At 40.4% G+C, this 25,965-nt stretch overlaps 1 protein-coding gene across 1 annotated transcript; it reads right to left on the bottom strand.

Moving 5' to 3' along the window:
• Positions 1-19,442: 19,442 nt before the first annotated feature.
• aqp8b (aquaporin 8b) lies at positions 19,443-21,937 on the bottom strand. The gene is made up of 5 exons (XM_044050109.1): positions 21,537-21,937; positions 21,031-21,157; positions 20,714-20,928; positions 19,717-19,851; positions 19,443-19,600 (listed from the first exon to the last, which is right to left on the bottom strand). The coding sequence occupies exons 1-5, from the start codon at positions 21,794-21,796 to the stop codon at positions 19,558-19,560; spliced, it is 780 nt and encodes a 259-aa protein (XP_043906044.1). The 5' UTR covers positions 21,797-21,937; the 3' UTR covers positions 19,443-19,557.
• Positions 21,938-25,965: the final 4,028 nt, after the last annotated feature.

Raw genomic sequence — 25,965 nt, 5'->3', positions numbered from 1 at the left:
TCAGCTGATGGTGAGTTTTGCCTAATGCATTCCCTTGCCAGTGGGGATAAACAGTGTCCAGGCCAACTAGGCTGTGATCAGAAGTAATTGCTCAGAAACCTGGTTTGATTGCTCTGAAATGCATAATTGTTTTCTACATGAGAGCGTCCGTGGAGAGTATGAGATGCTGGGGACGCGACGGAGAGAGCGGAGAAGCAGTAGAGACACAGAGAGGGTGTCTGTGTGTCTTTTCTTGTAGAAGCAAGTGAGTGATGGCTGTGAAGGCTCACAGTGTCATGTTTTGATGACCTTTGCAGGGATAGTTTATTATTATTCTTAATTCCAAGTGAGCCAAGTCCATTACCGTACCAGCCAAAGTCACATTAGTGGGCGGATAAGGAGTCCAGTCCAGTGAGTTCAACATCAAGTTGAAAAATGAATGATGAAATATTCCTGCTGAATATCTTTTCACTGTCAGAGCTTGATTTATGGAGAGGCTACGAAGTTTATTAAAAGTTTTTTCCACCTAGTGTTTTGTGCTCATATACTCCTTTTACCCGAATGAAGAGTGATTTTTTATCCCTTAGTTTTAAACAGCAGCAGTGGCCATTCCGATTTGTACGTTTGAGTCATTTTTCTTTGTCTTGACTTGACGTTTTACTTCAAGGTCAGTCCATGGTTGACACAAATTACACTGGACTACACAACTAGACAATATGTGCATATCCACTGACAGCTCATAATGTATTAGTGCACATTTTGAACTAAGGTTGGGTCCTGGGTTGTTTTTTTAGGACAAAGTGTCATATGAAAGTATAAGTGTATTCATCTTTATTCACTAATAGATTTATAGTATTTATAGAATACCTGCAATTTTTAAAGTTTAAGGTTGAAAGAATGAAGATTCTAGTTAATGCACTAGTGCATTATAATGCTTTATTATTGATGACATGTGGTAAAACTTTAATAATGGTGTGAACATGGTAGGATTGTAAATGTAAAGGAGCAGTGCGAATTTCAGTCTTTCCCAACTGTGGACACATTTTTGACAGTAATTACAGCTTCTGAATTATACAGCACAGATTCCTGCGGCTCTTTATTTAGCCTGTCATATTTTATTCAAACTCTCTGCTCCATCACTAACATTTGTCTCCAGTGTTTACAGTAATACCGCACAGAGTCCTCGGAGTAGAAATCTAAAAATATCTGAGAGAGATACTGTAGAAAAATAACCTTTGTTCTACTTTTGTCGAAGCGCACCGTTACGTTTTGTTGTCTCCATCCATCATGGCACCGATGTGTCCCACTTTTATTTTAGGCGTGGCGGTGCATTCTGGGTATAGTAGTTCAGATAGTTGCTGTGGTGCGTTGTTTTTCTTCACATTGTGTAGCATCAGATGATGCTTCGAAGAGATTTGGATGTTTCACGTCTCCATTGAGTTGAATTCTCCTAATACTGGTGTGGGCAAGGAGGCTGCACACAACCTGACAGCTTGACTTCATTTTATCTGTCTGAATAATTGGATGATTGTGTAAGATGATTTAAAGATGAAAAAAATGCTGATGATTCATTTTGTATGCCATTTTTAAGAGTGATATAAAGTAGCAATAATTGTGCAGAAGTTACAAAATAGACCGCCTTTTTAACCTTTTTTTCTTTTCTTTTTGTTCATACAAAAGAGCCAAGTAAACTTTGAACTCTGACTGATTTCCAAATTTCACAACTTCAATCTGATTTTAAACATGTTGAGTCCTTTTTGCTCAGGTGTGTTTATATAGTTGGTGAAAATTATTATTTTTTTCATCATTACTTAGGTTGTGCTAACAGAAGAAAGGATACAAGACACTCTATGTTGCACATTCTTATACATAGTAATGGAAAACAGCAGACATCTGCTCTAATCATAACTCCTTTACAATCTTTAGATGAATCTCAGTGTTGTCACTGATAAAAATGTATCGTGAATAGATACAATTTTAACTTAAAGCGTTCAGATATCAGACAGATACGAGAAGACTTTAGACAAAGCAGAGCAATGTGGTGTCAAGTGAGAAAATAGAGGGTTAGTATTGGAAATGTGTAGCAATGATAGACCAGAGGGTGAGGGAGCAGTCAGCACTGCCAACCTGTCAAGAAACCAGGTCTCCCAGCTGGAGCCAGGTTCTGGCTGAATGTGGACGTTTTATGTCAGGCCTTCATTTCTGTTTGGCTCGTGTCTCTCATGCCCAGCCCTTCTGTGTGTATACAGAACCATAATGTCCATGTCATGCTAATTGGATTTGTCAGATAGAGGATTGAGGGATTGAGGAAAGAGGTATAAGCCTCATATATGCAAGGAGAGAATTCATTTCTCCATCATGCACTGTTTGACAAGTCTGTTTCCCCTCACTTTGATTTGGTTGTTAGTCTCATGGTTCAAAAATGGCTTACTGCAGGAAATGACTTTGATCGTCCCTCTTTGTTGTGTACACGCCGAGTCCTGCCGAGAGCTGTCATATCAACGAACAGGGCTCATTATATGTAAACACATGTGCTAGAACATATACTGCATCTAGGGCATATGTGCCTGTTCCGTGCCACCGTGGGGAATCAGCATACATCCTCATCTGCATGAACCCAATCAGTTTTGACAAGCTCGGGCTCTCGTGGGCCAGTGGAGTTGGTTGTTGAGCCCGTTGTAAGCTGTAACACCCAGGAGGCTGCTTTCGTTTTTATAATCCACAGGCTATTTCATATCCACAAGTCAGTTTGGAGGCTTCATGTTATCCACTGTGTCCCTGTTGGGTTATGAGTGACATTCCTCCATGGCGCCTCTCTGTCCGTTGAGACATTCAATTAAGATGAAAACGTCCTCTGGAGATTGCCACTCCCTGTTCTGCTTATTGAACAGGGATCACCTGACCACGAAAGATCAATTGATTGTATTATTAATTCAAATAGTTTTTTGGTGTGTTCTTATGGTGAGCGTGATGCTGCTTTTGTCTACAATTGACACTCAATCTTCTCTAACTGTATATGCCAGGATTACAATCCTGTAAAACCGCAGCTCAGATAACGAGCATCTGTGGACCAAATGACAATAAGAGTTGGACCACAGATTGAGTTGTCCCTTGTCACACAAGCTGCGATGATCCCAGATAAACAAAGCAATGGAATCAAAGAGAGGAGAGGAATAATGTCCTCACAATATGTAGAAAAGCCAAATGTCCCGTTGTTTGAGAACCTGCATTTGAGTATGGCATGATCATGTATACGTGCATGCATAAACACAAACGTAGGCGTGGAAATGCATGTGTTGCAGTACACACAAAATCCCTTCCTGACTTTCACTAAAAGCGCTTTGTATGGACACAGTTGAAGCATGTTACTCTAGACAGCTGTTAGCACAGCTGCAGCTCACACACATGCACATGCACACACAAGCTGCAAAAAAAAAGAAAATATTAAAAACGCCATGGGGGTTACAGAGTTCGTGCATCCTCCATCGCCCAGGCTTGGTGCTGAAAAATCCATGAGCAGCATGTGAAGCCGCAGCTGTAGCCTCTCAATCAGAGCTGTGAGTATATTACACAGAAGGTGGTGACTGTGAGCTCACACTCTGCCTGCACACATGTTCGAAAAAAAAACTAGCTCACGCACTCCCAACTATGCACCATTTAACACTTGCCTAATGATTTTCACTGTGACAAGTCAGAAAAAAAGAGAGAAGCCTTGAAGCGCATGAGGAGACTTCAGATGTGATGAAACATCACATCTTTTCACATTAACACCCTTGCCCTAAAGTCCACAATAAAGTTTTTCCCCCTGACCTCAATCTTACGTTTTATAAAAAGCTTCAGCTGAGTTGTCACATTCATGTTTTCACTCGCTGATACAAACTGTGTCAGCGAATTGTCGACATAGTGGGTTTTATCCTGCCTTTCTGGAGGAATGGAGTCTCGCAGCCTCACAGCCGTCCCATTGAGTCCACTCGTGTCACACAAACACCCTGACTAGACCAATCAGCGGGCAGGGGACAGAGCAGCAGCAGCAGCTCAGGATGCCAAGCAATTTGTCCGACCTGGCGTTTGAAATTAATGACACTCTGTGGGGCGCAGGTGTGGTCAGGCAGATGGAGGAGGCTATAAATTTCAAGTGTGTGTATTTGTGCACGTCTGTCTATCTGTGTGTGTCCGTGTCGATTCTCGCCGTGTACCCACTTGCGGCGCATGTCGGTGTGTATTGTGTGAGTGTCCATTGCAGACGGTGAAACTGCTCAGTAGTAGTAGTAGTCGAAGTTTGTGCACAAAAGCTGCGTGAGTGTACGCCTCAGCGTACGACTGGCTTTTGAAATTCCAATTCTTTACCGAGTTTCTACTCAATGAAGGAAGGAGAGCCGTGGTTGTGTTGAAGTGCTGCTTAATCCCCTTACACTGCTGGATATCTTATGTCAAAAACGTCTTTAACCTTGATTGCTCAGAATGGACGTCCTTGTGGATGATTTTGATTGACATATCGTGCCAGTGCAAGAAGCTTTGTGCTTTCGATGTTGTGAGGCAGAAAGTCATGGTGTGGACAAGATGTGACTATGTGTCCATATATTAACTATAACCACAGTGTTCCATGTCCCTCACCACTTGTTTTGCCTAATTCTATCCCTTCCTAATCCATAGCTCATTTTCCATAACCACAACCTTTTCCAAACCTTAACCATAGTGACCAAGACTGTTTCAACACATTCTTATTGTAATAGGCCAGCTGGGTGAACCAGATTTTCTATGATTTATCATATTTCTTGAGCAGGAGCTGTTATCGGCTACAACTTGTATCAGTGGTTCTTGCTCGTGTTTTTCCAAAGTTGGGTAAAATCAAACATTATCTGCTACGTTTGTCCCTCTTCTCTCTTTCACATTTTTGTTGTCTCTCTTTATCTCTCACGCACACAAACACAGAGTGAGTGTATTCCAGTCAGGCGTCACAACATCTGTTTCTCATGCAGCTTTGTACTTTCAGCCAGGCAGCCGGGGAGGATCAGGCCCAGCAGCTCTTCTCCAGGCTCTGAGCAGCATGGTCTCCCTCCTCAGGTCTTTAAGATTCATTTGGGTTTAAGCCACTCTAATGTGACAGAGGATTGCTAATCTTACACAGTCCATTTTCTCTACACACCCCTCCACGTTCTTCCTTCATCCTCTCTTGACCTCACTCCTTCTTCATCCATTGTTCAGTCCGTCAAAGGCTTTCATTCTGTCCAACCTCAGGCTGATCTTGTCAAAAAATATCAGTGTGGATGTAAATTCTCTGTGTTTTTCTTTTGTCATCATTTACTTTCTGACTTTTTTTTTATCCGTTTGAAGCATCTATTCAAACGAACTGCGAGCTGAAATCCTTGATCACACACACACACAAATTGGAACTGAGTATGCAGAATTCCAGTCTACAGTAGGTGTTAATTGTGAGTTCTGCCCATTACCTAATTATGCCTTGTTATTCAAACTGTGTGTTTCACACATTTGGGTCAGTCATTTTGCATAATTCATGCCATAATTATAATTATGACTGACATATTTCTTTTCCATTTGTTGGCTCTTCTGAAGAAGTTTCATGTTCCTCTTTCTTCCTCGGTCTCGGCTTGGTGTCTATTCTTGATATTCCTCATTCAGTGAGCATGCCTGGGTGTCATTTCAAATGTCGAATAACTTTTTGACAGGCACACGCATATTCGCCAAAACAAGGACAGGGAAACACGGGACTGTTTTCTTGTACCACATTCTCCCCCACAAACAAATGCACACTTCACATGATGACATTTTCCCATGAACGTTTCACAAGGTCAGCTCTAGAGATAGTGATGTTTTTCTGTGTTTATCTCCACCTCCTATCCACGCTCCTTTAAGGACTTGTTTGTTTGATTTGCTGAGGCAGTACTAATCTTTGGCTTGTCCCTCAACTCAATTCCGAGCCAAAATGTATTACACTGAAACCAAAATGATCTACAGAGGAGTCCCATTTCACGCCACCAGCTTCTCCTGCTCTCACTGCTGTTGCCAAACAAAAGAGTTTATTCATTAAAAAATTTAACATGTTTAAGGTTTTAAAAAAAACTTTTTAAAAAACCTGAGAAGCATTGAAAATTTCACGGCTCTTCAAGATTTAAGGATGCATTTTGTCTTTTGCATTTTTAAGAAGCCTTCAATATGTGACAGCTTACCCACTGACTCCAGAAAGAGGGATAAATATTATCTATGTGTAAGCTATATACAGTCGACTCAAGTGTCTGTTCAGATTCATTGTTCCAAAACAAGATTCCCCAGAGACACATGCAGTGGTCGACATGTCAAAATGTCTGTTTACCCTTGAAGGCAAAGGGGATTGGTCCTGATATTTAATTTGCTGACCTGCGCTGTACACTTTGTGTGTTATTCTCCACGTCTGTGGGTGTGGACCAGAACGTGTGTGCACGTCTCCGTCACACCACATCCGAGTGAATTATATGTTTTCAGTTGTGCGTGTTTGTTTTTCTTTCTGACCCTGTCTTTGTCACTGCTTGACATGATTATGCTGTTCAGCTGTCCTACCATATCATTACAGTCTGAAATACTGGATGGGGGGAATTCCTAAGCCTCCCTCTAGGAATGTCACTGCCACATTTGTCTGGAATGCAGAAAATTCATTTTTGCTCCAGGACATGAATTAAAGTCATTCACAATGAGCGTTATGTTTTATGAGGCTGGGATTGAAGGTTCAAGTTTTGTTTTTATTTTTTGGTCTTTTGCAGTTGAACATATCTGCTGAAATGACTCATTAAGTATCCGAGGTTGGTTATCTTAAATGAGCACTCAGGTACACTGGATTTAATTGAGGGGAGTTTTCAAACGCTAAGTGCTTTGGTTAATCCACTATCTGTGATTAAGAATTTGCCTTTTAACAATTTATCCTGACAAATTAGACCGCAACTAAAGCCGAAACATAAACTCTTGCTAATAGCCTGTTGTTTGTTATTGTAGTCTTTCTCAGAAGCCATAATGAGACTAATTGTTTGGGCTCAACAGACAAAACAGGAACTATGCTTCGCCGTTCTTTCAATGCAGCGCTCTTAAAATGAGGCTGCACACATGCCTCATTGTTACCAAGGCTCTAAACCAACTGTTGTCCTTTAACAATGGGACCACACGCACTGCACCACCTCTTACCACTGAGCCCAGTCATTCGATAAGGACCTTTCCCAGGTAGATCTATCACAGTCCACTTGAGTCTGTATCCAAGCTGAATGAATGAAACAACAGTTCTTTCGATGGAGAGAAAGAGAGAGAGCATTGTGGCTCTGTAACTCCGGCCTTTTGTGCTAACATGCACAAAGGTTAATACAACCATTGTAGGCCAGACCCATGCTTGTCTACAAGGTGGCAATTAGGCTGTGCATGTGTGTGACTCTCCTATCCCCCTGACAGAAACCTGGGGAAGGGGAGGAGAATACAATCATTGTCTACCAATTAAACCAGGGGAGGGGCTTCCTGGCTTTGGCCATTGTCTGGGCAGGATGTATGAGGGCTTGCTGTGGTCTGGTCCTGTTACTCAGGTCTGCTAACAGAGCCAGGGAGTCAGGAACCTGATCTGGGAGTTTGCCTGGGTCATACCTATCCGACCATGCATCCTCCATGTTGCTGCTCTGGGCATCAGTGATGCAAACAGTGGAGCCTCTGTGCTGGAGGTGCAGGGAGACTCAGTGAGTGCAGCTGCTGCTGCAAAGAATGCCCTGTTGCTGCATTGTGGATACACAGCTGCATTTGTGGTAGAATATAAATGAACACATTAATTGATGTAATGTGTGTATCTCATCTGTGTAGTCTGAGTGTCCGGCTCATGGTTATGTCGAAGGATGTTATCAATGTGCATTTGATCACACGATATTATAAGATGTGCCCCTCTAAACAAGCAGGAGCAGGGCACCGACGTTCAGCGCGGAAACATTAAAGATGATGCATCGGTGCGCGGTCTGCTGTGACATTATAGGTCACATTGCAAAAAGCAGCCGTCACATGATGATGCATGGCTATTGCCTCGTGATACGCTCCATGAACAATAATGTTTTCCTACTCAGACTCTTCCCTTTTTAACAGTTGAGTCATGTGTTTCTTTTGCTTCCTTCTCAATGTGAGCATCATTTATAGCACTACAAATGTAATTGTGATATCTCAGGCAGATATTGGATATACAGATTCAGTTTGGAATCTATTCTTGGTTCCATCAAGACATGACTTTCTCTTTCAAATATAAATTAACTTGATTTAGCCTCAAGTGCAGTGCACTCGCTCCATCCCACTTAGGTCTTACACAAGGATAAATGCAACTCTTGGAAGTGATTTTCTAGTGGTTTCACCACATCCTCCTTCACCGCCATCACCCACTCATGACCACTATGACATCTCTCAGCTACTACTTAGCCTCTGATTGATGGTTTCTATTTAAGGAATGGCATCTGACCACAAACCATTGAGCACAACAAGACTGTTGACAGGTTTAAATAGAAAAGTTCAGCTGTGGGAGAAACAAAGCACAAATACTTGTGCCTCGGCTACAAAATAGCTTTCTGGAAGGTCTTTTTTTTTTAATTGCTTTCTTTGGTGGAGGAATTGAAGCATTTTATTTTTTTCATGTAGTTAAGTTTCACTCTGTGGTGTGCAATCTATTTAGGACAGTGAAAATAGGCAGCATTGAAAATAACTGACAGCTTGCTAAAAATGAAGCTGCTCCTTCTCAAACTGAGTGAAGTGATGGATGAACTGCAGGCACCTGTAACGCCAACAGAGCAGCTTATTATGACTTCACCAGAGCTTTGCAGGTAACTAATAAACACATTCATTAGGACGCTTGAAAAAAACGCAGCGCTGCTTAATCAAATAGTGTTCAATCATCACTCATGCGCTGCTGGAAAGTGGCATTTAAACAAGCCTCGCTCTAAGCTAATCAAGGGGGAAATTGTGCTGAGCCTTTCAAGCCGTTATGGTTTGTTATGGATTAAAACCTCCGGAGATATTCAAAATAAATGGCTGCGATGTAGAGACCAAAACCTTGTCCTTACGAGGCAGAAGCTCATAAGGACAAAACCTTTAAACATATACAGTATATATCCAATAAATCCATTGAGAATGTGGAGGTCATATTGTAGATAATAAATTCATGAAATGTTTGTGACGGAGATGGAATGGCCGTACTGTTCTCGTTCAGCTGAGCATAATATTCAGAACAAACGAGTTTATTAATGAAAATAGAGAAAAAATTCAGATTGGATTCCTATATTCTCGACTACAAAGCGAGTACTTGAACCAATAAGTGACAGATCATCTGAGTAATGTTTATTTTAAAAGAGGTAGTGATCAGCGATTAGTTTACATGCACAAAAAACACAATTTGTAAGTTTTGTCAAAGCATAAAATGAAGCCAGAATGAAAAGGTAATGCGTATTTAATTCTTGTTTCCGGCTTCTCTCTTTAGGGTTTGCCACAGCAGATCATCTTGTCCTATCCCTTGTGTCCTCTTCTGTTACGCCGACTGTCCTCATGTCCTCCTTCACAGCATCCATAGACCTTATCTTCCTCTTGTCCTCCTTTGTGCACTATAATCTCTATTCCTCCTCCACACATGACCAACCCATCTCAACCTTGAGTCTCTTACTTTATTTCTTATTATGTTAGGCTTAGTGTTGCTCCTGTGCGTATGTGTGTGTGTGTGTGTGTGTGTTCGCATGTGTGTCGACACATTCACGTTGGGGTATTTGTCCTGGAAATGAATGCTTCTCTGGATTTATTAGAATTTGCATTAATTAGTGTAGCCCTGGAGTGATAATCAAATAAATGTGTACCAGTGTGCACTGCAGGCTACTTTGGAGGACAGACCTGTGTGCAGAGCCTCTTAGAATATCCATTTAACACGGCATGCTTTAATGTTTGCCTTGTATTATTCTGTCCCAGTCAAGTGCCAATTTACACTCAGGAAATCTGGTTTGCATTGTGTCCAAGATGAGAGCATGATTGTGTTTTCTTGCAGGTCAGGAGTTTCTTTTAGCCTTTTATAACCTCAAATCTATATTATTTCTAAGCGAGAACATGCAGCAATCATAAAACACAGCACTGCTTCAGCTTTGAGGAGACTTCCAAAACTTTATGTGTACAAAGAAAGCCCCCAACCCCTTATGTAGCCATTATAGTTCAGATTGCAGTCAAAAGTAGGGAACAACTATGCAGACTGTGAGAAGATAACCTGCAGCAGCTTTCTGAATTGCTCCCAAAACCCTCCTCAACCTCAGTGGTGAGACTATTTATGTCAAACCCTGCAGTTTACTGACTTCAGACCAGGACTGTTTTTAACCTCTCATCATTTTTAGCTTACATGTCATGCTGGAGAGCATGCACCACTTGTTGCTCAATGTCTCTGAGATGAAGACTCGCGGCCATGTCCATTGATTTAGAGTGGAGGCAGTAACACAACCTCCCAGACACAAACAAGGAAAGCTCTTAAAATCCCCCACTGATCCCAAAATGGCTGAGAACTATACCGTTTGTTTCCATTATCGAAGTGTAGTCGGTGTTTGTGGACATCGTTGATCCTCTGTTCTCTCTCGAAGAAAACAAGTGCCAAGGTGCGTGGCCTATTATGCTTCCCCCCCCACATTATTCAGTTTGAATCTGGTATTTCGTGCTTTGTAGTACTCCCTCCCCGTCCTCATCTTCTTTCATAATTCTGGAGCTGTGAGGGATTGAGACAACTGTTTGAGGCTTTCTGGAGGAATTTCCTGCTGGAATGTTATCTAAGAGGGATTGTGCTTCTCAGTCATGAGAACTATTTCTTTCTCTGCATAGAAAAAATGGTGTTTGTGGTCTGACTTGTGATAGTATAGGGGAACAACAGCAACCTACATTACTCTGATACCTCATTTCACGGTAAATTGCTTGACACAGATGGACAGTTTGGTAAAGCTGTCAAAGCCTTGTGGATTTTCTCAGGACAGGTGGACCTGTGTTAAAGAGTACTGCTCAGAATCCAATGTGGGAGAGATACATTTTGTGAAAGCTGAGAACAAAGATAATTTTTTTCTAAATATTGCACCGCTTTGATATTTTAACATATAACTGCTGCTGACCTCAGAATACCCTGGATGGTTCCATATGTTCTGCATAATTCACTGTTCACACTCGTACATTTGGGCTCCCTGTGCAGGATTGCATCAGACTTGTGCTATTGAAAACGGTTAATCCTCTGTGGATGGAAATTTAAATATGAAGTGTGGCTCTGTGTTGCTGGAATGAGCCTGATTGTTGAGGATGTGCATTGTCATGGGTGAAGGGGGGAGGGAGAGGGGATGAAAGGGGCAGCCATAAGCATAAAGACCTGTCCCATCCTCCAAGTACATGAAAATATACAGTATAATCCCCTCAGTGCACACACACACACACACACACAGACACACACAATAGTACATCCTTGAAAACAGCAGCCTCACTCCAGTATACGAATGCTCATTATTGTGACACTACACCATCAAATCCCGAGCTGCTTTTGTTGTTGACCATGTTGATGTTGCTTCATTTCACCTCATTTCGTGCTTATTAAACAAAGGTCACAAAGTGAATTGATGTGAATCTATTTGTCTAATATTGTGCAGTCTGTGTTTCCTTTGAGTCTGCAAGAGCAGCACAGCTAGCACCAGGCAATTCTAAGGCTAACTGGTGCAATTTATGGTTTTATTACAGAGTTAATAGTAGAGAAAAGACAGGAAAATCAGGTGAAAGTGCAACAAAAGTCCCTGGACAAACTTCAGTTGTTGGTTGGTGAGCCTGAGACGGTTGGGATTTGGACTTGAAGTCTTTGCCAGTTGTTCTCACGAAGATGTTTCTTTTCAATGTCATGTGATGCTGTTTAATTCCTCTGTGATCACATGAGGAAGACATATTGGTCAAACAAAACAGTTCTAGCTAACAAAGGTGTTTTACCAAGATCATTTACCACGCTACGTTTTGTGGGCACTATACTACCGAACACTTCTTAATGCAGGAAGTTTTTTTATGTTATGTTGTAGTTTAACTGCAGACTGCAGTGCATAGGGTATCCTTTGGTGTTGAACTGCTGTAATGTCACAAAAAAACAACTACTTAGTGAACTACTTAACTGATGAGTCATCAAACACTTCGTTGAGTGATATCAGAAAGCTGCTGTTTGGTAGCACTTCTCTCTGAAAGCCACCAGTGAATGTGCTTCTCTGGTTTAAGGGAACATGGCTGAATATGTCAAGCCACTCAATTAAGTCCAGAAAGGAAGAGAGCAAATCAGCAATTTCAGAAATTACATAAAAAGAGTAATGGGGAGTAGAGATTATGTTAGTTACAGCTACTTGGCATAACAGCTGGGCATTATTATGATTATTGTTGTTATTTTACTTCTTACAAAAGCATACATGCTGACTGGATTGTTAGAGATGTTCTGAACATTGTGGCAGCATTACAGAAAAACTAAGGAAACCACCTGTCAAACAGTCTTAATAGACTCAAAGTACAGTAACTGTGTTTTTCTTTCCTTTTTGGTAATCAGAGACAAGGAAATGATTGTGAGATTACAGGATCTCTTTTCTCTCCAAAATGAAAGAGGAGAGTATAGAGGAAGGGACTGTGACAAATCCCATGTTGTATTACTGAAGTACCAGTGTAGTTTATGTGTCTATTAAAGCGGTCTAATGATCAGAGCACTTATTGTTTATATACCGAAGCCTTATGATAGTTATTGTATAAAGTCTTACATGTGTTATATCATATCACTTTGGTCTGATTGTTAAAGCACACACACACACACACACACACACACACACACGCACACACACACACGCAGAACCCAGCAGGGCTTTACAGACCCATAAGCCATGGCATGATCCCTGACATACAGACTCCCAGCCATCTGCTGTGATGAGACAGTTGGATAGGCACATTCTGTCTCTCTCACTGATTCTTAGTCGTGACTCCACCTCACACATGCGCACACACACACACACACACACAATTTACACTGGTTGTGAGGGTTTCTGTCTGTCATTTATCTCAAGGGTTGCCAGAGAGCTCTGGTGGTCACAGATAGTGACTTAGCCCACAGCAATGCAGCTTTTCTCAAAGCTATACATTAAGACACAAAATCCAAGCCCTTCGTTTCTGCCTGCAACTTTAATTATGAACAGGTCAGACAGCAAAGAAAGTGTGAGGGAACCGGGGGGGGCGGGTTGAAAGAATGAAAGAAAGAAAAAGTAAGATGGACTCACTGAAATGAAAACTCAACAAAAGAAAATAACTTTGGAAAGGAGGAAAGGAAAACGTCTTCTTATTAGAGCCTGCTGCTGCAAGGCATTCTAGTGAGGATGGTGTGCTATGACCTTTCTAAGTGTTTCGAGTAACCATGGCGGGCCAATCACAGACCTCAGTGAGATTTTGTACAGCCTTTAGCGTAGGTTTTATAATGTATTATTTATGGCTAGGGAGGGACTTGTACAAAAATTGTGACAATGAAAATGCATTTATCTGTAAAAGTTACTGTTAAAAAAAAGGTGTGAAGTGACCGTTGGCTCCCGAACATCTTCACATTATCAAATCTAGCCCTTGTTAAAAAAGAAGTTTGGACTAAATAGCCACTTTAAGTTTTAAAGGTTCAATCCACCCAATATCGGCAGAAGAAGCAGGCACGATCAAAATTTTGCTGTGGAATTTTCTAGTAGATGCTCTAGTAGGGATCTTACTAAACTATGACTTTTTTGTCTCATTTTCGACATCATACTAAACTGACTTTATTGTCTCATTTTGGACGTCTTTCTAAACTATGACTTTCCGATTCCTATTTTAACATATTTTCTTTGGTCATGGCTTTGCTGACATTAGTCAACAAAAAATACCAGCTAGCACCTTTGAGGCTTTTTCAAGCCTTTTCAAAGCTAGCTCTTTCCTCCCATAACCACAGAGTCGTTATCAATGACGTCGAAATGATAAACGCACGCACGCAAAGGAGAGTTTTAGTTTGGTTTTTGGAAGTTGTTCTGTTTGCTTTTGACAGTTTTTTGTTTGGTTTTGTTGTTTTTGAAACACCCAGACAGATACACACATATATATGTATTCGTAGACACATACCTCCGGTGGGATTTGAACCCACAATGTTTTGAGTCATGATGCGACGTCTTTGTCCACTGGACGATCTTTTTTGTCTTATTTTGGTCAACATACTAAACTATGACTTTTTTGTGAAAATTTGGACGACATACTAAACTATGACATTGTGTCTCGTTTTTGACGACATACAAAAGTATCAAAATATCATATTTGACTCTAAGACTAGAGTCGGGTGGCATGGTGGTTAGTAGGTCTTAACTCTTTTACTCTTGCAAGAATGTTCTGGGTTCGATTCCAGGTCTGGGATTTTTCTGTTTGGGGTATGTGTCTCCCATGCTGTGTCTCATTTTGGACAACATACTAAACTATGACTTTTTTGTCAGATTTTAGACGACATACTTAAGTATGACTTTTTAGTCAAATTTTGGACAACATACTAGTATGACTTTTTTCTCAAATTTTGGACAACATACTATAGTATGATTTTTCTGTCAAAATCGAATTTGACTTTTTTTTTCAAATTTTGGACAACATACTATAGTATGACTTTTTTGTCAAGATCACTTTTTTGTCAAAATTTGGACAACATAGTAACCTATGACTTTTTTGTCATAGGTTGGACGACATACTAACCTATGACTTTTTTGTCAAAATTTGGATGACATTACATTACATTACATGTCATTTAGCAGACGCTTTTATCCAAAGCGACTTACAAAAGTGCATTTAAACATTTGGGTACATATAAGAGCTAGAAGTAAGTAAGAGCTTCAAGTAGAACAAACAATTAAGTGCTAGTCATAAGTGCAATGTACAAGTTTGTTTTTTTTCCTCCCACAGTCCAAAAACATGCAATGTGGGGATTAGGTAAATTGGACACTCTAAATTGACCATAGGAGTGAGTGTGCGAGTGAATGGTTGTTTGTCTCTATCTGTGTGTGGCCCTGCGATGGACTGGCGAACTGTCCAGGGTGTACCCCGCCTGTTGCCCGCTGAGATTGGCATAGCACCCCCGCGACCCTCTGGTGGAGGATAAAGCGGTAGATTAGACTAACCTATGACTTTTTTTTCAAATTTTGGACGACATACTACACTATGATTGGACTACATACTAAATTATTGTTTTTTTTTTCAAATTTTGGTTGACATAATAAAGTATGACTTTTTTCTTATCAGATTTAATGAGCCATTTGCAGTTTAACTGTACCAGCCGTGTGTGAGAAGCAGCTATTGGCCCTATCAACCAGGTAGTAGTTTAGCATGTCGTCCAAAAGTCACCAAAATGTCATAGTTTAGTATGTCGTCCAAAATGAAACAAAAATGTCATAGTTTAGTATGTCGTCCAAAATAAAACAAAACGCATAGTTTAGTATGTCATCCAAAATGATATACTAAACTATACTATACTAAACTTTTTGTCAAATTTTGGACGACATACTATACTGACTTTTTGGTCAAATATCATTCAAATATCATTCAAAATGAGACCAAAATGTCATAGTTTAGTATGTCTTCCAAAATGAGACAAGAAAGTCATAGTTTAGTATTGTTGTCCAAAAAGTCAACAAAAAGTTATAATTTAGTATGTTGTCCAAAATGAGACAAAAATGTCATAGTTAGAGTGCATGCTCCAGCAATGCATTCTACTGAGAATCAGTATTCGATCAAAAATGTTGCCGCAGAATTTCACACTCTCACACTCTGGACCTTTGATACTTTTATTCAAGTACAATACATATACAAATCTACATTAATTATTCATAACAGAGTTTTTGTATTAAGTAATACTACAAACATTACCTTAAACGATCTGAGCACTTCATCCACTGCTGATTAGTGTTACCTGGATCAGGGTTGAAATGTGGTCTTGTGCCCAGAAAGCTGTAGTTTTGCTTTGTATTCAATCAGTACAGATCAAAAAGAGATAAGGGAGCAGTTGCACAGTGAGAGATTCCTGTGCTGAGCATGGCAATGAGATGGTTTCTATGTTTTTCTTTTGTCTCACAGAACCACAAAGTTGAATTAAAAAGAGGGAAAGTGTAGAGATATGATTTATGTAGGAAATTAAAAAGATTATAGTTGAACTAATTTCTAGAGATTTTTAATCTTAAGGAAATTCTGGCTTTTTTTTTTCAGTGGTCCGCGGCTACATCAAGAATATCACCCACTACCCTGAAGGTCAGACGTCGTTGGTGGAGGTGTCAGCAGTGAGGCTGTACTGGCAGCGCAGTGGACTCTTTAACAGACAAGAGGCTTCTGGTGCTTCTGAGTCTGTCTCATCTTGGCATGGACACATCAACACACTCCTGCAGTGTCACATGAAGCCTGGTGATGGAGAGTTCCTTTTCACCGGCTCAGATCACTTTGGTGAAGCCTGGTTAGGGTGCGCACCACGGTACAAAGACTTCCTGTCTGTTTACAAGACAGCCCAGGCAGCACGTCTGAATTCCTGTGACTTCCCTTTAGATTGAGGGTCTTGTTATTAAGCCCAAATGTTTTTTATCCACAGGCATTCTGCACTCGCACTGTCGGATCCCTAACATTTTAATATGCTGTCAAGGTGGCGTCACCAGCAGGGGTAAAGCTGCTGCATTTCTGGTGAAAACCCCAGTTGGAAGAGAAGGACAGAAGCAAGCAGCAGGGGCGTCCTGCACTAAGGCTCAGAGAGAGGGACAGCTTTTGTCTCTTTCCCATCACTGTCCTTGCTCCTAGGAGACTGAGAAGGGGTCGGGTTGCTGCTCTCTCTTTGTGCTTCGCTCCACATCGACTGTTGTTCACTTTGCTGCCTCTGTGTGTGTCAGTTTGCCCTCTGAACCGAGGTGGGAGGGAAGTGCCAAATTTTGAATTGCCGGTTGGTTTTAATGGAAACAGACTTGCACATGTGCAATGGTGGGGTTATTTTTAATCTATTTTAATCATTTGTGCTGTTTCACATCCTATTTGTTTTGTGTATTTATGACATGTACAGTACAAACAGTCTGTACTTTTTTATTTTGTTTATTCAAATGATGCTTAACATTGTCCAAATCTGGTTAAAAAATGTTTTAATTTGACCTTATTTCAAACTGTGATTTTAAAAATGACTTTCCTCCAAAATATTTTGTTAGACCACATGGAATCCTTTAGGTATTTGGATGGGCCTAAGACCACTCTGCAGGTCTACATATATATAGTTGATGGATTACTGGATTATCTACAGCCACAGTTCTCCCTCTGATGTTATTTTAATGCACATTAAAGTGGATTTTGACCACATGAATTAGTTTTATTGTCTGGTACTATTTTACAATTACATACACATTTGTTTTGAACAAGAAATTTACATTTTGAAGGCCAGATGACTGGTGGTGAATTCAGAAGAGCTGAGTTCATGACCAGTGCATAAAAATCTAAATTTCATGAGGTCCTTTAACTCACAAGAATGCACTGGCCCCTTAAGACTCTCTTCCTGCATTGGTCCTCAGACTGCTCTTCCTGATAGGTGGCATGGTAAAGGCTTAAATGAACTCATGCCCTCGTTTCCCATCATATGGCATATAATCTCTAGTCCTTTATGGTGAATAGGATTTAGGGCTTAACTGTCCAACAAGCTTATTTTGGTCCTTTTCCTTCTGCATCCCATCCTTTCCCCTGTAATCAGATTCTTATGATAATGGGATAGCCCTACCATAAAATGAAATACAAAATCTCCTCAGATTTGCCAAGGCTCTGAGCAGACTGAATGAGACTTTTCTTTTGAGTTGTGTGGCCCCTGCATCAAGGCTGAAGAAGACGAATGGACAGATGTGAGGCCCCAAAGCCTGGGGGATCCTCCCCTCTGCCCCTCCCAGAAGAGAGGAACAATTAATTGACTTTTAAAGCAACTGCTTTCCGAGCCCATTCCACACTTCTCCTTGGCTGAGCAGAGTTCACAAATTGGTGTGTTGAGCTTTTTATGAGGACTAAATAGCTGCCAATGAAAGTGTAAATGACTGTGTGGTGAATGGGGCCCACACAATGGCCCTGCAGTGGCAAGGCCTCTGGCAGACATAATGACCATTGTCACGGCTGCTGTCATCTAGAAACCATCAAGGCTCATGAATCCAAGGAGCTAGAGGAGTAAAGACCAGGCCCTCAGTTCACATTTTCTCTTCTTCTGCTACATATTCTTATATTTCTCTACATTTCTAAAACTTGATAAGCTGCAGGATGTTATTACATCATTATTCAGAAGATAAATAAATAATCCAAATTGAAAAGACTGAAAAATGTTGCCATGCAATAATATGATGATGATGGTGTTTGCTGATGTAGAAGTTTTAATGTGGACTGCTAATACAATATTTTCATGATGAACCCTTTTCTGTGTCTCAGACATAATTACAGGATACAAAATATCTTTTTACTTTTTGCTTCAAATCAATACTCTGGCTTTCCACAAACCTTAGTTTGAAGTTTCCTCCCTCATTATTGTCCCTGGGGGTCATCATGTCAAATTTCCAAGCAAAAATATAGCCTCTCTGCAGGCTTTTGAGACCACACAATCCTCCTCTCTGGGAACTCCAGCAGGCTCTCATGGGGATTGAGCCCAGGAGGGCACGGACTGGAGCTGCGGGTATAGTGCGCCGGCAGGAGTTCACCCCAGACTGAGGGGTAATTGGTTTATCCCACCGCCTGGCCCGCTTTCCCATGTGGGCCACTGCTGTGGGGAAGCTCGGGGGTACAATATGGAAACAGCGTGATACCCTCCTGTGCCGAACAGGCATTCACTGCGAGGGTACCAGAAGCACAAAGCTGGAGCAGAGCTGTCTCTTGGCTTTGAAAAGGTTGCCATTTGGTCCCCTTTTAACAGTGAGCAGCATTTGTGGTTGAAAATGTGAAGTGATTGAATTTTCGGCTATAGCGGTTTCCCTCTTCAAAAGGTAATGAGTTATTCAATTTTCCCCTCTCCTGCACTTGGTTGTGAGTCTGGCATTACAATCATGCAACCAGCATTTATTTATCTGCCCTAGAAATATATGTTCTTGTAGTGTTTTTTTTGTGTGTTAGTGTTTTGCAGGGGAAACAAGAAAAGTAGCTGCCTTTTTTTCTCTACTGTGCATTTGACAATAAACTCCCTGAATTCTTGGAAATAATGGCATCATGTGGGAAAACACAGCATTACCTTTTTCCATTTTACTTTCTCATTTCGTGGAAGAAGCATGTTGACTCATTTCACTAATCATCTACTGCTCTGCTTAAACTAACCTATAGCCTTAAGGAGTAGCAAGACCTGTTTTATATTAAATAAACCTGCAAGCTCAGTATAATTTTTGATTCTATGAAGGCACACTACATTTTTCTTATACTACACATTAAAAAACAAACATGTATTTCACTTAAAAAAAGTCAAATTTATTGACAGAACATGTCAAACAAGCAGATTATGCTACAAAGGCAAAAGGTGAAACCATTCATGATCTAGCAATCTAATTTAAGTTGATGTGCTTATTTCAGAATGAGTCGTATCTTCTCATCTCCAAGAAGGAGTCTGCAAAAAAAATAGGAAATTTAATTAGTAATGTGTCATTAATTTAGATGTAAGTGAACAAAGGATGGTTGTATTAAGGTTTATATGTTAGTAGGAAAGTATATTCTTACACTTACCGGATCAAAACTGCTGCTATTAGACCTCCTGCGATAGGCCCAACCCAGTAGACCCAGTGATAGGTCCAGTAGTTGCTCACTACAGCTGGACCAAAGGCTCTGGCTGGGTTCATACATGTCCCAGATATATCACCACTGAAAACCATTACATCATATATTCAGCTTCATCATTGTGTCTTGGAATATCACCTCAATGTAAAACTCTTTTTTGCATCTATTTGCGTCACTGACACAGCAAAAATATAACAGTGTAATGTTCTAGTGCAGTTTTAAAACTGCAAATACAAAGATAGAATATACAATTCTTATAATGGATAAAAATCTGTAAATTACCATTAAAACTGTAGTGCATAACTTTTGGTTATAAATGAATGTCCACTAGTTTCACATAATACTGATTAAATATATATTTTCTACTTGCTTTTAAATGCTTGTATCGTCTTTTAGGTGTGACTTATGTATTATTAATCCTCCTAATCGTTGTTTGTGTCATATGATTTTAGTAGTTCTAACTTGTTTACATGACATTAAGAAAACCAAATTATTGTCTCAGTCCGACTAAAATCAGTCTTTTACTGTGCATGTAAATGCACCTAGTAATATTGCGCTAGTAAAGTCAGAAAGTTGACTGAAAATTCTAAGACAACTCGAAGAGGCTTTGTGAATTATGCTGCTTAAAAACCTGGTCTCACTGCAGTTTGATAGGATAAATGTATGTCATCCATAAAATGCTGCTGGTGTAAACACACAAATGCTCCCTCGGGCAGGTCTGATAGTATTGTTTGACAAAGCCCATTTTCAGATTTGCTCATGAAGACCAAAGAGCCTGAACAGTTCTTTTTTTATATAAAAAGTTACGCTCTGCAGCTTTAATGCATCCTGATAATGCATTTTTTTTTTGTTGCAAAATGTCGCTACAAGACGGATTAACCCTTAGCCCAAAAATATGTGATATAATGTCAATGCACAGGTCTTCCTCTCACAACTTTTCACTCACCCAGCAAAGATGTTCATGATTACAGTGCAGCCAACCAGGAAAGGCACCATGGGGTTCCTGGTCTTGGTGTTTAAGGCACCCAGCAGCAGCACCATGGTGATCAGGCAAGTCATGGCGACTTCTCCAAACAGAGCTCTTCCAACTTGGTCGTCTGACTGCAGCACAGCAAACGCAGCCCCGTGGACTTTGGCAAAGTTGTCGTCGAAGGTCATCACCTGTCAGCATCAGTCAGCGATGATTCAATTGAAGTTGTAAAATACTGTATGAGACAGTTTAAACTGGATATTTATAATTTATAACAAAATTGACAGCAGCACCTTTGCCATAGCAGCTCCCAGCATCCCTCCAACCAGCTGACATGCAAGATATGGGGCCACCATATTCAGCTCCATGCCCCCACACAGATAGATGGCCAGGGTGAATGTAGGGTTGAAATGAGAGCCACTGGTGAGATGAGAGAAAACTTTACATCTGAGTATAATCTGAGGAATGTTTTGTTCAGCACATGAAGTCATTCAGTCAAGACTATTTTTTTTATCCTTCACTTTGAATACAAAGAAAATGATACAAAGGATTCAAAGTGAAGTAAATCAAGATACAAGAAATAGTTCAACAGAGTTTAAATGTAATTAATCATGTATTTTTCGGTAGAAAAGATGGGAAATGTGTCCTATATCAGAATCACTGTTCTCCAATCAATCTATTTTTTTACCACTAATCCTATTCTTAATTTCTAATGAACCAATAGGTATTTTCTTTATGTTTAAATTAATCTTGACCATCCACAATCCCATGGCAACGGCATGAAAACTGTGACCCTCACCTAATCTCAGCCATGCAAGTCACCAAGACAGCGACAGCAAAACCATGCACCAAAGCTGGCTGAAGCCTCCCCGTAGACTCCTCGTTCTCTATGACTGACACGCAGCCAATGAACACGAAGAACGCGGTTCCTACCAGCTCGCCCAGGCACGGCTGATATATCTTCTCAAACTTGTTGGGAGTTCTGGCCGGAGCTGGTTTAGACTCGGAAGTCATCAGAGACGTCTCAACTTCACACATCTCCATCTTCTTATCCGCCATGGATTCTCAGTGAGATCAGGTCACAAGAGCAGACGATGCAACACTGACTCTTCCAAAGTGATCTGTGACTCCAGTGTGACTGTTCTGAGCCTGGCAATGTTTCTCCTCTGACCTGCCATAAACTCTTATTCATATTCAACAACGAAGGGGGGAGTTTTTATCATTGGCTCTGGCAAATATTTGATGAACTTTGCTGATGAGTTGGTGAGCTAGTTAGCCAGTGAATGGAGCTTCAAATACTATGAAGTCAATGTAGAATTAACACAAGTTTCCTATGAAGATATCAAAGTGGAACAGAGAGTTCTTATAGAAATTGAACGTGAGTTGGGAATAAAAAGTTAGAATTTAGGCTGACATTCCTTGAATAGGAGGTCTGACAACTTTGTTAAGCAAAAACATCAGGTTAGATAAGGATGCACACTTGCCAAATGTTTACCCAAGAGCAAAGTCTCTGCTTTTGTTTCTAATTAGGGGAAAAGATAAGTACTTAAATTGCATACTTTCGTAATCCAGAAGATTCACCTAATAAATCATTCACCACAAGGTGATTACACATTACTCAAAGAAAAATAAAGCAGTCCTGACAAGAAAGATATGGAAAAGAGTCTGCATCTATTTTACATTTTTGCTGTTCTCATATGAGAATATGTTTGTTTAAATTTATAGAGTGATTAAAAATATAATTAGGAAACTGACAACAACATGAGAGTAATCCAGAATATCTAAATGTAATGTGTTTTGGGGTTGATATTAAAATGAGGGATGTTGAAAATATCTAAAGTATTATCTCAGCCAACACTTCTATTTTAATGTCAACAAAAATTTAGGGATGAACGATACTTGGTATCAGTATTTGTCCGATATTTGTCAAAATCACTGGATCAGATTATGAGAAAATGGAGAATTATGCATTTGAAATAGTTTGAAACCTTAAACCAAATGTGTTGTTTAAAAAGTATAAAATAAAAATGTATCGGACTGATATCGGTATCAGTAGATACTCAAGTTTGCAATATCGGTGTCTGTATCAGATACAAGACAAAGCCATCCCTACAAAAAATCACTCTGGTGGACACATTAGGAATTGTGATTTATTTATTTATTTATTTATTTCGGTCATGTCAGTTAGATCACTCATCATCACACATCATCTTAGTGTAGTCCACACAATACACATAACCGAAAGGGAAAGCGGGAGAAGCAAAAGCTTATCTAGCCCCGCCCCCATTACCCACAGAATACATATTGTACAATACATAATTTCATCATACTAATTTTTTTTTTTTTCTTTTTCGTATGACATTTTGACAAAAACATGTTTCAGCATCAGGTAGCACTCAGAGTCACAAAATGATCCAATCAATATATAGCAGATTGTGTTTGTTAATGAAGTTGTCTAGCCTATGGTTAAATAGTTTCTCCAGAATCTTTGACAGTTGTGGTAGTATTGAGACTGGTCTGTAATTAGTAAATTCGTGTATGTCCCATTTCTTGAACAATGGCACTACTTTTGCCACTTTCATTTTGGTGGGAAATGTCCCTGTCAAGGTCATCTACATCCGTGGATGTTTTTGCTACGCATTTGTTGACCAGGTGTCTAATCTCTCTGTCCTTCACTGGGGTGAGAAACATTGTGCTGGGGTTTCTGTCTCTGTCCTTATCAAAGTGGTCCCAGTGAAGGAGTGAGTCAGGAATGTTCTTTGCCTGATTCGGCCCCATATTGACTAAGAATTCATAAAATCTTTCTGCTATGATTTCCTTGTTATCTTCCTTCGTGTTATTGTCCTTGAAGTAGAGAGGATAGCTAGGTTTTGTGTTTTTGTTTTTGATCACATTGTTTAGAATATCCCATAGTTTTTAGTATAGTACATGTTTTCTGCTAGCAGATTACTGTAGTATTCTTTCTTGCAATCATTTAGGATTCCATTTAGTTTGTTCCTATATCGTTTGTATCTCGTTTCTGACTGTTCCGTCCTTAATCACTTGTATTGTCTATACAGGGTGTTTTTCTTCTTACAGGCATTGATCAATGTTTTTGTTAGCCATGGTTTCCCCTCCTTATTCTGATTTGCGGGTCTTGTCTTTACAGGGCAGTGTCGATCATACAGCGTTTTAAATATTTGCAAAAGGGAATCGTAAGCGCCATTTACATCTGTTTCTTTGTCGACAGCTTCAGACATATTTTGTACAATCTCATACTCGATGTTATTGTCGATGAACAGGGCCACTCCTCCTTCACCATTGTTTCTTCTGTTAACATAGACAAGTTTGTATCCATCCAGGCAAAAATCTGTGCCTTTGTCTTCATTAATCCATGTATCCGACACCGCAATGATGTTGAAAGTATTTTTGAAGTGTTGTAGGTACTCCCTAATGTGGTCGAGGTTGGTGTATAGGCTCCTGCTATTGAAATGAATTAAAGACAGTTTCCCATCCATCTCAATGCATTCTTTAAATTGGTCTTCAGTGTAGTACTGGCTGGCGATGTCAGCATTCTTTTTGGTGAGGTTCTCGATGATGTAGACGTCCGAGCCTTTGAGATTCCTGCCCTGCTTCAGCAAGGCCGTCTCGTGTTTTTTGTCAGTGAACCTCAGCCCGACGGCTTGTGTTCCAGACTCGTTTCTTTGGGGTAAGAGGTGACATTCTTCCACATTGCTGAAATCCACGTTGATGTCTCTGCCAGCCAGGAACTCAGCCACTTCCACAGATTCGATTTCCGATTCATCAGACTGCAACGACCGGTCGTCCGCTGCCGCAGCCGCCCTTGCGTAGGTCGGATGCTTTATGTTGAGGCCAGTCACAATCACCTCATTGAGTCTTCCCAGCTGTTCCATCTCCTCCACTCTGTTCCCCAGCTCCTGAAGCAGCTTGTCTTTTTTTGCATTCTCTTCCTGGAGCTTTTTGACTTCCACTGTCACTCCCACCAACTTCTCCCTGAATTCGGTCATGCTTTCCTGAATCTCCCCTCTTATCGCCTTAATCTCATGGGAGATTATCGCTTTAATCTCATCTCCCATCGCCGCCATTCCTTCTTTCATCGCTGCCATTCCTTCGCTCATATCCTCCATTCCTTCGCTCATAGCTTCCAACATTTGGTCAGCTTTACTTTTCACCATTTTCTTCTCACTTGTTTTTTCTCTTCTTTTCTCCTTTTTGTCCACTTTTCCCTGTTGTGCAGGTTGTAGTGCAGTTATCTCAAAGTTTTCTCAAGTTATCTCAAGGCCTTCCTCACGGAGCAGCTGCTGTTGCGTCCTTCCTCTCAGAGCGCCCTTCTCTACTGTCACCAGGTGATGGAAAATATATTAGCAACATTGTTGGTCTAGCTCAGTAAGGAGGTGCACATGATGAGTTATATTAGTAACAGTGTTTCCTGCACAACCGTTGAGGTTGTATATTCACTGACAGTGGAGATAAAAAATACTCTTGAGGATTTGTTATGTCAATGAGGAGTGGGTGATTTCTGGTTTAGAGTGGGATTTTTAGAGACAGTTTATAAGTTTTACATTTTTTTGTGAGCCAGTTTAAACTATGAGAGCTTTTGATAAGTGCAAACTATGTTTGCTTCATACCAGCTAAGTGAATAAATCAACTTTTTTAAGTATAAACAAAGACAGATGAAGGTAATTTTCACTGCCACAGATGGACGCACACATACTCCCTCACACAACCTGTTTTGTGAGATGACTTTTCACTTGACTGCACAGCTGCCTGCAAATCACAGATGTGAAACTATGACACTGGTTGTTCTTTAACATCGACCAAACACAGGTGGCATATCTTAAGTGAAGGTCCAAAAGGTTCACACACACACACACACGCACACACACACACACACACACACACACACACACACACACACACATGCTGATGTACACAGCTTTCCTTTTAAGGACTTCCATTCATTTGGACAACTTAGACAAAGCTTTATTCCTAACATTACCAATAACCAATTAATAGCTAACCCCAACCACATTACAAATCTTAGCCTTCAGAAATAAGGTTCTGCCTTATTAGGACCAGGTTTTGGTCTTCATGACAAGGTCAGTGTTTATGCCAGAAAAGGCCCTAAAGAGGCAACACATACTATAAAAGATGAGCTACTCTTCTAGGACACTAGATTGACTTCCATCAATTTTGACAAAGTGTTATCCCTTACCTTAACCTTAGCC

The sequence above is a fragment of the Solea senegalensis genome, linkage group LG19 (genome assembly GCF_019176455.1).
Source record: "Solea senegalensis isolate Sse05_10M linkage group LG19, IFAPA_SoseM_1, whole genome shotgun sequence".
Lineage (NCBI taxonomy): Eukaryota > Metazoa > Chordata > Actinopteri > Pleuronectiformes > Soleidae > Solea > Solea senegalensis.
The sequence above is the reverse complement of the archived record's forward strand: the minus strand, read 5'-3'. Positions and strand labels throughout refer to the sequence as shown.

Bases quoted from the DNA above. Each gene is read 5' to 3' on its own strand.
- aqp8b (XM_044050109.1), bottom strand. From the start codon at position 21,796: ATGGCGGATAAGAAGATGGAGATGTGTGAAGTTGAGACGTCTCTGATG. The intron at 21,158-21,536 runs GTGAGGGTCACA...TCATCTCACCAG, and splicing joins ACTTGCATGGCTGAGATTAG to TGGCTCTCATTTCAACCCTA. The intron at 19,852-20,713 runs GTGAGTGAAAAG...AATGGTTTTCAG, and splicing joins ATCATGAACATCTTTGCTGG to TGGTGATATATCTGGGACAT.